A 13,966-nucleotide genomic window follows, 5' to 3' on the forward strand; every position below is an offset into this window, starting at 1 on the left:
GGTGTCCTTTGACAGCTCTTTGGTCTTGGCCATAGTGGAGTTTGGAGTGTGACTGTTTGAGGTTGTGGACAGGTGTCTTTTATACTGATAACGAGTTCAAACAGGTGCCATTAATACAGGTAACAAGTGGAGGACAGAGGAGCCTCTTAAAGAAGAAGTTACAGGTCTGTGAGAGCCAGAAATCTTGCTTGTTTGTAGGTGACCAAATACTTATTTTACCGAGGAATTTACCAATTAATTCATTAAAAATCCTACAATGTGATTTCCTGGATTCTTTCCCCCCATTCTGTCTCTCATAGTTGAAGTGTACCTATGATGAAAATTACAGGCCTCTCTCATCTTTTTAAGTGGGAGAACTTGCACAATTGGTGGCTGACTAAATACTTTTTTGCCCCACTGTATATACCTGCTCAGCTATGTGGTTTAAAGCAAGAGCACGAATAACTGTCTTTCCTTTAGTCTTCAGTGTGAGTAAACAATCATTCATTTCTTGGTTTGCGAAATTTGACTTGGGATGTTAAATTTATACTGAAAACTTACCTCATTATCATCAAGCAACTTGGGTACCTTTGTCGACCCCAAAAAGTTTGCAATGGATATTTGTCTGAAACTCCTCTTCATACTGATTTTCAGTAAGTGGGCAGGACAGCAAGCAAATTCATGTAGATCTAGAGCAACATCAAGTTTTTGGGCACCCAAAACTGCTCATGAACACTATCTAGCCATCCGGACAGGACACAAGTTATCAGTCAGATACAAATGCAGCGACACTGTCATAGCCTTGCTGTCACAGGGTCCCCGCTTTGGCTGGAGTACCCAAAGAGACCAGACATGTCTAGACAGTTGCCACAGCAACAGGTTAATTAGTCCACAGAATATTCATAAATCAGCTGGTCTACTAAAAGTGATGGGTTTTGCAGTTCTGCGTAAGCCAAATGAGGAAAATCCCGGAAAGCGGAGGAAATCAGTGACGTCAGGGCCAGGCTAATTTGCATCGGTTTTGGTGCGAATGGGTGCTACCAACGTACAGTACAAAAGGATGCCGCTGGGGCGCTGGGATGAAGGGACGCAGCGGGATTTAATAAGGGAAAACAAAGGCACACAGCAGGCTGTTTATTCACACTACTCTCTCCTTTTCTTCCTTGTAAATAGTCAAAGGACACCCATTGTCACTTGGGGGGCACCCCCCAACATAATTTTTTTTTTTTTTGGGGGGGGGGGGGGGCGGTCGCCCCATCTGCCGCCGTAACTGAACATCGTTTCCGACTTTAAACAGAGTTAGTAGAGGGGATGGTTAGGAAACCCGGCAAACTTCAAAGGGATAACTCTGTTATGGTTTAGGCTTGATCATGTGACCCTGAGAGTGCACACTAGCAGAGTTAGTAGAGGGGAGAACTGAGAAAGTAGTATTTCAAGTGAGCGACATTTTCCTAGATTTCTTTACTTTAGCAAAACTTTATTCAAGTTTCCAGAAATGCCAGGCCGAAACTGTGCGGTTTTTGGTTGTGGTTCTTGCAGAAGAACCAAAGGAATCGAAATTTTTAAGCTGCCATTGGTGAGCGATGAAGCTCATAAGAAATGGCGAGAGGAATGGCTTGGTGAGCTAAAGAAGACAAGAGAAGTAGACCAAGATTTTAGAGAACAGATCAAAAGGGATACAGTCTACACCTGTGAGAAGCATTTTGCGCCTGAAGATGTCGAAATACCGGTATGTAAGTATTTAGTTATTGTTTGTTATTGATCAGTGAGTCTCCGCGCACCAGTTTGAGACCGTACAACGCTAAGCTTTAGTTGAGCTTCCCTTTACTTTAATTTTTTCTTTCATTTGAACTATGTTTTCTCAAAATATTCCTTTGTCTTAATTGTTTTTTTCTTTTGCTTTTTTTTAGTTCACTCCGAAAAACTAACAAAAAAGAAACCCATATTTGGTGCTGTGCCTAAGCTGAAAATGCCTAAGAGAAGCCATGAAACCTCTAACAAGCCTCTATTAACTATGTCTGGTCTGGTATTTTTTCCCACAATCATTACAAAGTATTTCTGTCGATTGAACCTGCCAAACAAGAGAGACCAATGCATTAAAGAATGGCCATAACAAAACAATGAAAGATGTTCAAACAAAGTTTCTGATCTAAAACTACATGAAAATGAGAATTCGGGTGCAAATGTTTTAAAAAAAATCCTTAATCTTAGGCACGAACTTGTATTTTTGGTTGATATCTAGACCACAAGAGATCAAGTTTAGTCGAGTTTAGCCTGGGCAGTTGCGCGGCTCAACTTTCGCGCAAATTCACAAATTTCATACATCATTAACTGAGGTTGTAAAGTGCTCCTCTATTTCTTCATTTTCCAATAAAATATCACGGTACAGTTCAACCTCAAATACGAAACAATAGGACGGTCCTTTGAAGTTTGCCGGGTTTCCTAACCATCCCCTCTATTAACTATGCTTTAAATAGTAGTGTGATGTTCCACAATAATACAACAAAGATACTGAAAGTATTAAAGACTAATGTGATATCCACAATCCATACGGTTTAATCCATTCCACAGAATTCCACAAGTTTATCACGTTATCTTCAAAACAATTAAGCGCAAGCCATATTGATTATCAACAGTTAAGAAAACTATTCCACACAATCCTTTTATTTCCACACAGTCCTTTTATTCCATGGAGTGTTGTCGTCCACATTTCGTAGTTTAATTTTTTTTGCCTTCCACATTGACGTTAACTCTCTTCCACATGAATCATGTCATATCGTTGAGAGTTTTCAACTTTTTTGTGGTTTGGATAAAGCTATTCTAGCCGCCCACAGATGCCAGCGACATGAACAACGCGCAGCACTGTTTTATTACTCATGGTTTGTTTGGTGATCCATAATGATTCTGCTGGTCCAGGGGTTTGTTTGAATGGTGTTTACTGAAAGTTGCTAAATACGTAGGTTATTGTTTGATTTACACGAGAGACAGTAAGACAATGAAATCAAAACCCCCAAACAAAAAAGGCATTTATAAAGAAATCAATGGGGAAATAAATGAATTCACCAAACAAAACTTAATCTTAAACTAAAGGGGATACTGCGGTTGAAGACCATGTCCTCATGGCGGCTTCCACACTAACTTCAGCACACCTACAGTACCTAGAAAAGGGGTTTCCTGAGCTGCGGGGTCAGGAATATAATGCACTTGGTAGCACTAAAAGCCGCCACTAGGTGCAGCCAAAACTATTTACATTGCTCTAACAACTATGGTCAAAATTTTGCACACACATCAGGTTGCTGAACATCCCATTATTGATTTAGTTCCCCCTTTTGTGTATTGATAAATTCCATTCTTCTGGAAAGGTTTTCCACTAGATTTTGGAGAGCATTATTGAGGTGAGTCACTGATATTAAGCGAGGAGGCATGGAGTGCACTCGCCATTCCAGTTCATCCCAAAGGTGTTCAGTGGGGTTGAAGTCAGTGTTCACTTGAGTTCTTCCACATTGTCCTTGGCATTATTTATGGACCCCACTTTGTACATGGGAGCATTATGCTGGAACAGGTTTCGGTCTAATGTCCAGTGAAGCAAAAATCTTAATGCTACAGCATACAAAGATGTCCTATACAACTGTGTGCTTCAAACTCTGGCAAGAGTCTGGGGAAGAACCACATGTGGGTGTGATCACATGTTTTTGGCCATATAGTGTAGTTACAAAATCTTTAAAGAGTGCACTGTTTTAAGCAATGTAAACAAGCAAATTGTTTAATTTATTTTAGATTGTTGGCATTTAAAATAAATTTGCACATTTTTATTAGTCTGCAAGGTTGTAACACAGCCACTAAAAATGACGATCAATGTAAAGTCTGTTGATGGCCATTAATTCATCCCTAGTAAATGCTTTGTCCTGGTCAGGGTTGAAGGGGCTCTGGAGCACATCCTGGGAACACTGGTTGAAAGATGGGATTTTCAACACTAATCAACATGAAATATTTAAATTAAATAAAGTTGTATGTCATTATAAAAATGCCACTACACTGCACTGGGTACACACTTAAAAGGAAAATCTAAAATCTGTTTTGATTGGATATAGCAATAGCATATAGAACAGGGGTCACCAAACTTTTTTCTCTGGGGGCCACATTGTCGTTCCTGACTGTGATGGGGTCGGGTCAAATATATAACATAGAATTGTATGACCCAGACAAATATGACCACCAGCAGGCCTCATTGTGTAGTAGAGATTACTAGCCTGGCACAGCCATCCCCACTACTATATCAAATCAAATCAAGTTTATTTGTATAGCGCTTTTAACAATAAACATTGTCGCAAAGCAGCTTTACAGAATTTGAACGACTTAAAACATGAGCTAATTTTATCCCTAATCTATCCCCAATGAGCAAGCCTGTGGCGACGGTGGCAAGGAAAAACTCCCTCAGACGACATGAGGAAGAAACCTCGAGAGGAACCAGACTCAAAAGGGAACCCATCCTCATTTGGGCAACAACAGACAGCCTGACTATAATATTAACAGTTTTAACAGGTATAACCGTCAACTGTCCTCATGGGGCCGTCCTTCATAGGAGCGGTGCGATAAAACTCCGACCAGACACAGGGCACCAGGATGGATCAAGCAGGTCCGAGGGGCAGAAGAGGCCAGCATCTCAATCCCAGGATCAACATGTAACTCAGAGGGACAGATTGGGGGGGGGGGGGGGGGGGGGGGGAAGAGAGAGAGAAAGAAAACACAGGTTGTTAGGTATGCCCTAAAAATGACAAGTATTAAATCTGTGTGGTAGGCTCGCAGAGACGAGAGTCTTTACATCAGGCATAACACACAACAATGGCATGTTAATATGGTAAAATATATCATGACCTGCTCTGGCTGGATGCTTGATTGGGTGATGGGAGCACACTCCTCAGCAATGATGAGATGCAGATGGGACCCTTAGGGCTGGCCAAGACAATTCAGTTACATTTCACCGGGTCTGGGACATGCGATAGAATGTCTGACGGCCGATTCCCTGCAGGCACCGATAGCCAGTCGAGGTCTCCACCCTCTCCACCAAAAGATTTCCTGTTGACTCCATGTAACTCAGAGGGACAGATTTGGGGTGGGGGGAGGGAAAGAAAACACAGGTTGTTAGGTATGCCCAATGTCACCTGAATAATTAGGAGCAGTATACATATTGCACCAAGTACAAGCAGGGACTCTGGCAACTAACTATGACAGCATAACTAAAAGGAGAGAGCCAGAAGGTAACACAGGCATGAGGGAGCCCCGGGACATAAAGCAGCCAGCCACTACACCGTCAACAAACTCGAGTGAGCAAGCGAGTGTGGACTGACAGCATCCATACATCCCAGTTTACCAAAACACTCTATGTCTGAGGACCCTCCAGATCTACTCCTTTACCTCATAAACACCATTAACAAAAGGCTTGACTAAACAGATATGTTTTCAGCCTAGACTTAAATGCTGAGACTGTGTCTGATTCCCGAACATTACTTGGAAGGCTGTTCTATAACTGTGGGGCTTTGTAAGAAAAGGCTCTGCCCCCTGATGTAGCCTTCACTATACGAGGTACCAGCAGATAGCCTGCACCTTTTGATCTAAGTAGGCGTGGCGGGTCATAGAGGAGCAGAAGTTCACTCAGGTACTGTGGTGCGAGACCATTTAGTGCTTTAAAGGTCAATAGTAGTATTTTATAATCAATACGAAATTTGATTGGGAGCCAATGCAGTGTGGATAAGACAGGCGTGATGTGGTCATATTTTCTAGTTCTAGTAAGGACTCTTGCTGCGGCATTTTGAACTAACTGGAGCTTGTTTATGCACTTATTGGAACATCCAGACAGTAAGGCATTACAATAATCCAACCTGGAGGTAACGAAAGCATGGACTAGTTTTTCTGCATCATGCAATGACATTAAATTTCTTATCTTTGCAATATTTCTGAGATGAAAGAAAGCTATCCGGGTGATGTTATCAATGTGAGTTTCGAATGAAAGACTGGGGTCAATAATCACTCCGAGGTCTTTTACTGCTGCATGTGAAGAAACAGAAAGGCCATCCAGAGTCACTGTGTAATCAGAAAACTTACTTCTAGCTGTATGTGGTCCTAGCACAAGTACTTCAGTCTTGTCAGAGTTAAGCAGAAGGAAATTAATAAGCATCCAGTGTCTAATGTCCTTAACACATTCCTCAAGTCTATTAAGCTGGTGTCTCTCATCAGGTTTTGCAGAGACCTACAACTGTGTGTCATCAGCATAACAGTGGAAACTAATACAATGTTTACGAATAATATCGCCCAGAGGTAACATGTATAGAGAAAAAAGCAGTGGACCCAAGACAGAACCTTGTGGAACACCAAACTTTACCTCGGTATGTCTAGAAATATCACCATTTATATCAACATACTCAAAACGATCAGTTAGATAAGACCTAAGCCAGGAGAGGGCCATTCCCTTAACTCCCACAACATTTTCTAGTCTATCCAGAAGAATGGAATGATCAATGGTATCAAATGCTGCACTAAGGTCAAGCAACACAAGTAGCGAGACACAGCCCTGATCAGACGCCAACAGTAGGTTGTTTACTACTTTAACCAGTGCTGTCTCTGTGCTATGATGAGGTCTAAATCCTGACTGATACATTTCATGGATGTTATTCCTATGTAAATATGAGCATAACTGCTGTGCCACAGCTTTTTCAAGGATCTTGGAGATAAAGGGGAGGTTTGATATTGGCCGATAATTGGACAGCTGACAGGGATCAAGGTCAGGTTTTTTAATCAGGGGTTTGATAACTGCTAGTTTAAAGGATTTGGGTACATAGCCAATCATAAGAGAAGAATTTATTATTTTTAGAAGCGGTTCAATTACTCCAGGCATTATCTGTTTGAATAGATGTGTCGGTAAGGGATCTAGTACGCAAGTTGAGGCTTTTGATGTAGAGATTAATGAAAGTAATTCAGTTTCTTTTAGGGGAGTAAAACATTCTAACTGATGATCTGATACAGTTATATTGTTAACTACAAGGTCACTTTCATTGTCTAACCTTAAATTAGTAGTTTGAATTTTTTGTCGGATATTCTCAATTTTGTCATTAAAAAAATTCATGAAGTCGTTGCTACTACATACTGCAGGTGTGCATGTGTTGATAGTGGACTTATTCCTGGTTAATTTTGCTACAGTATTAAATAGGAATCTAGGATTATTTTTGTTATCTTCTATTAGGGAGGAGAAATATGTTGATCTGGCAGCACTAAGAGCTTTTCTATACTTCAGGAAGCTCTCCTTCCAAGCTAATTTGAACACTACCAATTTTGTTTGACGCCATTTATGTTCCAATTTTCGAGTGGTCTGTTTTAATGTGCGAGTGTCATCATTATACCAGGGTGCTAATTTTTTGTCTCTGACCATTTTCCTTTTTAGAGGAGCTACATTATCTAAAGTATGGCGGAATGTTGACTCTAAGCATTCAGTTGCCTGATCAAGTTCTGCAGGGGCTGACAGTGACCCAATCAAAGTTGACAGCTCTGGGAGATCATTTATAAAGCTCTGTGCAGTAGTTGACGTGAAAGTACGTTTAATACAGTAGCATGGTGAGGTGCATATATTATTACTCAGACATATCTTGAATGAGATGAGACAATGATCTGAGATAACTTCAGACTGTGGAAGTATGACTATATTATCTACGTTTAATCTGAATGTTAGTATTAGATCAAGGGTGTGACCACCATTATGGGTCGGTCCTATGACATTCTGCTTAATCCCGACTGAGTCTAAGATGGACACAAACGCTGTTTTTAAAGGGTCTTCTGGGTTATCGAAGTGAATATTAAAATCTCCGACAACTAAAGCTTTGTCTAAGGAAATAACCAGATCTGAGATAAAATCTGCAAATTCAGAAAGAAACTCAGAATATGGCCCCGGGGGCCTGTAAATAATAAGCAATGGAATTAACTGGGTAGACTTATTTTTCGAGGCTACATACATTATATGAGTATGAAGAACTTCAAATGTATTAAATTTATAACCAGGTTTTTGTGTTACACCTAGATAATCGTTATAAATAACCGCGACGCCTCCTCCTCTGCCAGTTAGACGAGGCTGGTGTATATAACTGTATCCAGGAGGACTCGCTTCATTTAATGCTATATATTCATTTGGCTTAATCCATGTTTCTGTTAAACACAGTACATTAAACTCCTGATCAGTAATGAGTTCATTAACCATTAGCGCTTTAGATGTAAGAGATCTAATATTTAATAGCCCCACCTTTAGATCAAAGGTGCTGGCAGCAGCTGTACAGTCAGTATGATCTAATTTTATATTGATTAGGTTACTGGAACAAACTCTCTGAAAATTTCTACCTTTTTGTTGAGCTCGGGGAACAGACACAGTCTCGATGTAGTGGGCCCTGAGTGACGACTCTGTGCAGCTAGCAGACAGTCGGTTTAGCCTGTTCGTCTGCTCCCTGGCCTTGGCTCTGGATTGTCAGAAATTAACTAGGCCTGTTCTGAGACTATGACCTATGCTGCAGGAAATGAGAGCAGCACCTTCCCGAGTGGGATGGATACCGTCCCGCCCTAACAGGCCAGCAGTGCCCTCAAAATTAGCCCAATTATCTATAAAGCCCACCCTGTTTTCAGAGCACCACCTGGACAGCCAGCAGTTCAGCGACCATAACCTGCTGTAAACTACATCGCCACGTCGCATTGGGATGGGGCCAGAGCATACTACAGCACTTGTCCACATATCCACACTACTATATCAACACTTGATTCCTGGCACATATTTGTTTATCTTTACTAGTGGTTTGCAAAAGTAGTAATCGAGTCTTCACACTTTGTTTTAATTTGAAATACCACAGATATTCCATTTATTTATTTTCTAATAAAAATAACATCAAAGCTGTCAAGGTAAGAAACATCTGCCTAGTTGAGGTGATTGACACTGGCAATTCTGACACTTTCTCATTCAGCTGGTCATACACGGTGTCCCCCAAATCTTTGGTTTGCCTGGTCATAGTAGGTGCGGAGAGGCTCACCACGTTGAGCGCATCCTTCTTGTCGGGACACACCTCCTTGGCCACAGCAAGCATGCATACTTTAACAAAGTCCCCATCAGTAAACGGCTTTCCATGGGTAGCTAGTAGGTGAGCTACCTTATAGCTAGCTCGGACAGCAGCCTGGTTGATCTGGGTTTGGCGAAGGAATACATTCTGTTGTGCAGCCAGTCCGCATTTCATCCTCCGAATCCTGTCTTCTCTTGTTTGCCCTCGCAAACTAGCATACTCTTTGTGGCGGGTTTCGTAGTGACGACGCAGATTATATTCTTTGAAAACCAACACTCTTTCTTTACATACAAGACAAACTGCACGGTCCTTACACTGAATGAAAAAATAATCGGTGGTCCACTGTTCTTTAAAAACTCTGCACTCTCTGTCAACTTTTCGCTGGCCGCTAGCCATTTTGCTGTCCTGAACACTGACAGTTCTCTGCGCGTGCGCTGCCTGTCACTGCTTGATCGCAAGCATATGACAAAAATTCGGAAAATATGAATAGTTCATTTTATAACTAAATATCAATTTTAATTGATAAAATCAACAAAATACAAGATGCAGACATGTTATTATTTGCCAAAAAGCAATAAAAAAAAAAAAGGCCATGAACACTTTTGGGGATTGCCTCATAGGGCCGGTTCAAGTGGGTGGGGCAGAGGCGCTGGGGGGCCGGTCAAAGGGGGGTGGCGGGCCGGAGTCGGCCGTAGTTTGATGACCCCTGATATAGAACCTCTATAGAATATAGAGGTTCTATATAGCATATAGAACCTCTATAGAATATAGAGGATTTAGCAATAGCATATAGAATACCTCTCTAATGTATTCACTTAACTCCAACCCCTTTTACATTTGCACTCTTCTGTGCCATATTTTCACCTGCACTGGTGGTTATAAAAATGCCAAAATATACAAAGCTATAACCTATTGCCTTGGTTTTATGTGTGATATAATCTTCAAATCACACAATGACTTTGGGTAGTAATGGTAAATTACTTTTTTTTTTCACCAAAGAACTTGAACACAGGGCGGCACGGTGGTGTAGTGGTTAGCGCTGTCGCCTCACAGCAAGAAGGTCCTGGGTTCGAGCCCCGGGGCCGGCGAGGGCCTTTCTGTGTGGAGTTTGCATGTTCTCCCCGTGTCCGCGTGGGTTTCCTCCGGGTGCTCCGGTTTCCCCCACAGTCCAAAGACATGCAGGTTAGGTTAACTGGTGACTCTAAATTGACCGTAGGTGTGAATGTGAGTGTGAATGGTTGTCTGTGTCTATGTGTCAGCCCTGTGATGACCTGGCGACTTGTCCAGGGTGTACCCCGCCTTTCGCCCATAGTCAGCTGGGATAGGCTCCAGCTTGCCTGCGACCCTGTAGAAGGATAAAGCGGCTAGAGATAATGAATGAATGAATGAATGAATGAACTTGAACACATCAACTAAAGCTGACTTGAGCTAGAATGCTATTCTGATGGAGAACCTTTGACTAATTAGACTGTGCCTTTATTTGAGGTCATGAAACTGCTATATAAAAAAGGTCGTTTTCACAAGCAACTCATTTGCATTTCTGCAAGTTTGCATTTCTGATGAAGTCAGAAATATATGGGTCCCTCACTATTTCCAAACTATATAGATACACTGTATAAACAAACTATAAAATGAATTGCACAACTTGGTTCTGTGTTTGTATCAAGCTTTCATGATATTAGTTATGTAAATGTATCAAATATATTCCCGCAAATATAATATACAGTTGTGGTCAGAAGTTTACATACAGTGACATGAATGTCATCTTGGATATGAATGTCATGGCAATATTTGGGCTTTCAGTAATTTCTTCGAACTGCTCTTTTTCTGTGGTAGAATGATTGTACAACATACATCTTTAATTAAAAAAAACCACTAGAATTTGGTGCACAAGTTTTAATTTTCTTTGGGTTTTCTGAAATCAACACAGTGTCAAAAATTTACATACGCTCACTTAGATATTAATTCAGAAGTGCTGAAACTTCCAAAATGTCTTTTATCTTGCCAAAGCCTCTTAACTTCCTGTTAGTGATCATGATTGACTACAGCTGGTAGCTTCTCTTTGCCTTCATAAAAAGGGTTTGTTTACAGCACTCGTTGGATTGACCAGCACACAGAAAAATGGGAAAGTCCAAACAGCTCAGTGCAGATCTGAGAAAGAGGATCGCAGATATACACAACTCCAGAATGTCTCCTGGAGCCATTACTAAACAGCTGCAAATTCCAAGATCAGTTCAAACAATTGTATCCAAGTTATTGTGAGGTGTCGTCACTTTGCTTCAAGAAAACCCAAACTGTCACCCTCAGCTGAAAGGAAATTGGTTTGGATGCTCAGGAACAACCTGGGAATCACCATGAACTGCCATGAACTGGAAGCTCGTGGATCACTGTCTACAGTTCAGATTACCATGGACTAAGAGGCTGCTATCCAAGAAATAACCCCCTGTTCCAAAACTGACACCTTCAAGCTTAACTAAAGTTTGAAGTTGACCACAAAGACAAAGAAAAAGCCTTCTGGAGGATAGCTGTATGGTCACATGAGACAAAGATTGAGTTGTTTGGCCACAACAACCACCATGTACAGAGGGACACTGTACCAGCTGATGGTGGTGGTAGGATCATCATGCTCTGGGGCTGTTTTGCTGCCAGTGGAACTGGTTCATTGCACAGAGTGGATGGAATAATGAAGGAGGACTACCTCAGAATTCTTCAGCATAAACCGTCAGAAACTTGAACATGACTTTGGGACTTACAACAGGACAATGAACCCAAACACTTATCAGAGCTGGTTATGGAGGATAAAGCAGGCTAACATTAAGCTTAAAACAAATCCTGACTTCAACCCTATTGAAAATATATGAACTGTGCTTATAAGTCGAGTCCATGCCAAGAAAAAAAATTTAATTGAACTCTACCAATTCTACCATGAAGAGTTGTGAAATATCCAACCAGAATTCTGCCAGAAGCTTGTTCATGATAAACAAAAATGTTTGGTCAAGGTGAATCTTGCGAAGAGACATTTTACCCAAATATTAGGTGTGCTGTATGTATATTTTTGACCCTGTATGTTTAATTTTGACCCTGTGTTGATTTTCAGAAACCCCAAAGAAAATTAAAACTTGTGTACCAAATTCTAGTGGATTTTTTTAAATTAAAGATGTATGCTGTACATTCTGCCACAGAAAAAGAACAGTTCAAAGAAATTACTGAAAGCCCAAATATTGCCATGACATTCATATCCAAGATGACCTTCATGTCACTGTATGTAAACTTCTGGCCAAACTGTACATTCCCCAATATTCTCTCATATAACTATAAAATCACTCGTATTTGCTTTCTTTTGTTGTTTTAATACAGAAAAATAAATCTTTCTGCACATACCTTAAAGTCCCTGTCTTGTAATCCGTTAACCATGTTTATAACAAAATTCTTCATGGTACTAAACTCGTTGGCCCTTACACTTCCAGAGCCATCCAACAAGAAAGCAATGTCTGTTTGTGGTGGAGGTGGGCAGTCTAAGAGTAAAGAAAGCATGAAAACAAACTTATAACAATAGAGAACATTGTAAAACACAAGGTTTATGATTTTCATTAGTGCTATTTTCATAGTGTTGCATATGAAATACCTCTCAAAGAATTTGGTATAGGTACTGATGGATTATTATTGAAATCCAGTGTAAAACACATGCCATTGTATGCAGTAAAATGCTTACAGACCTTGGGAATGGTTGGCCCACATACCTGAAAAATAAAGTTCTTCCCTTTTATCTAATACCAGATTGATATTTTGAGGTTTTCAGTGACAAGCTCTAATCTAAAGTAATTAATTATCCAAAAACCTGTCAAATGGTTAGACTATTCAATGTACAGTTCACAGATCATTTACATCTCAGCTTGATATCTATACAGAAACAGAATATACAATGAGGTATCAGACCCATTATTTAGGATCAATCCTTACCCAAGTTGAAATACAGAGTTATTACAGCTGTAGCTTACCACTAACTTTGAAGACTCGGGATCCTTAGTCATTGAAAGTCCAAGGGACATGTTGACAGCCTGAGAGGGCACTGTGACAAGATTTAACATTGAGACTAATGGGGTACCCATTTGTGGAAAATATTTTTTAGTGATATCTCAGAGTTACGATTAATAAATACTGTATATGCATTAGTACCATTCATTGTTACTGGTGAGCAGATTTCTTGTGCAACCACACAGCTGTACACTTTCCCTCTTTCATTCCGACCTTGGACTAAGGGATCGCTCACAATCAAACTGAGAAAAAAAAGAAGAATGTTATAGTAATTTACATTTGTACAAACATCACTGATGCCACGGGCATTATCTGCTTTGTTTAATACTTCACATTGAGATTCCCTTAACTAACTTTATTTACTTCATCAGCAAACCATAAATCTAACAAAATAAAATACATTTATTAGATGTTAACAAAGCAAGACACGTATTAATTTTTCATCTAAATGGGTGGTGGACAGATGTATGTGCTGAAAGTTTATTTAAAAGCAAGCTGGCAAACAGATCCAAAACTTCAGGCAAAAGCAAAGTGAAGAAACAGGCAAGGGTCATGCGAGGAACAAACAAAATATCAAGGGCTGAGACAAGGGGCAAAATGCAAAAAAGACCAGAAAAGCAATACAATGACAAAGGCTTGGTAATGTCAGACACAGGGAACTAAGCATATACTTTGCACAGTCTGTGCGTCAGGTGAGTCCATATAAGCGTGAGCCTTCATTGCACTGATCAGGAACAGGTACGTGGCAATTAGTCCTAATGAGCTGGGGCGCAGCACTGTCTGCACGCAGTAGTCCAAGGTGCACGCTGCGTGCTCTGTGCACAAACGCTTGTGGATGTGATATAATTGATTATTGTTTACTAAACACA

At 40.5% G+C, this 13,966-nt stretch overlaps 1 protein-coding gene across 1 annotated transcript in view; it reads right to left on the reverse strand.

Moving 5' to 3' along the window:
* The window catches only part of LOC132898050 (integrin alpha-X-like), a 267,909-nt gene that overhangs the window by 191,223 nt on the left and 62,720 nt on the right, over window positions 1-13,966 (reverse strand). Inside the window, exons 3-6 of the mRNA XM_060939420.1 lie at window positions 13,239-13,339; window positions 13,061-13,131; window positions 12,688-12,802; window positions 12,444-12,577 (exon numbers count right to left, since the gene is read on the reverse strand). Of these exons, the coding sequence (XP_060795403.1) occupies window positions 12,444-12,577; window positions 12,688-12,802; window positions 13,061-13,131; window positions 13,239-13,339 (421 nt within the window). The remainder of the gene's footprint in view (window positions 1-12,443; window positions 12,578-12,687; window positions 12,803-13,060; window positions 13,132-13,238; window positions 13,340-13,966) is intronic.

This window comes from Neoarius graeffei, chromosome 14 (assembly GCF_027579695.1).
Source record: "Neoarius graeffei isolate fNeoGra1 chromosome 14, fNeoGra1.pri, whole genome shotgun sequence".
Lineage (NCBI taxonomy): Eukaryota > Metazoa > Chordata > Actinopteri > Siluriformes > Ariidae > Neoarius > Neoarius graeffei.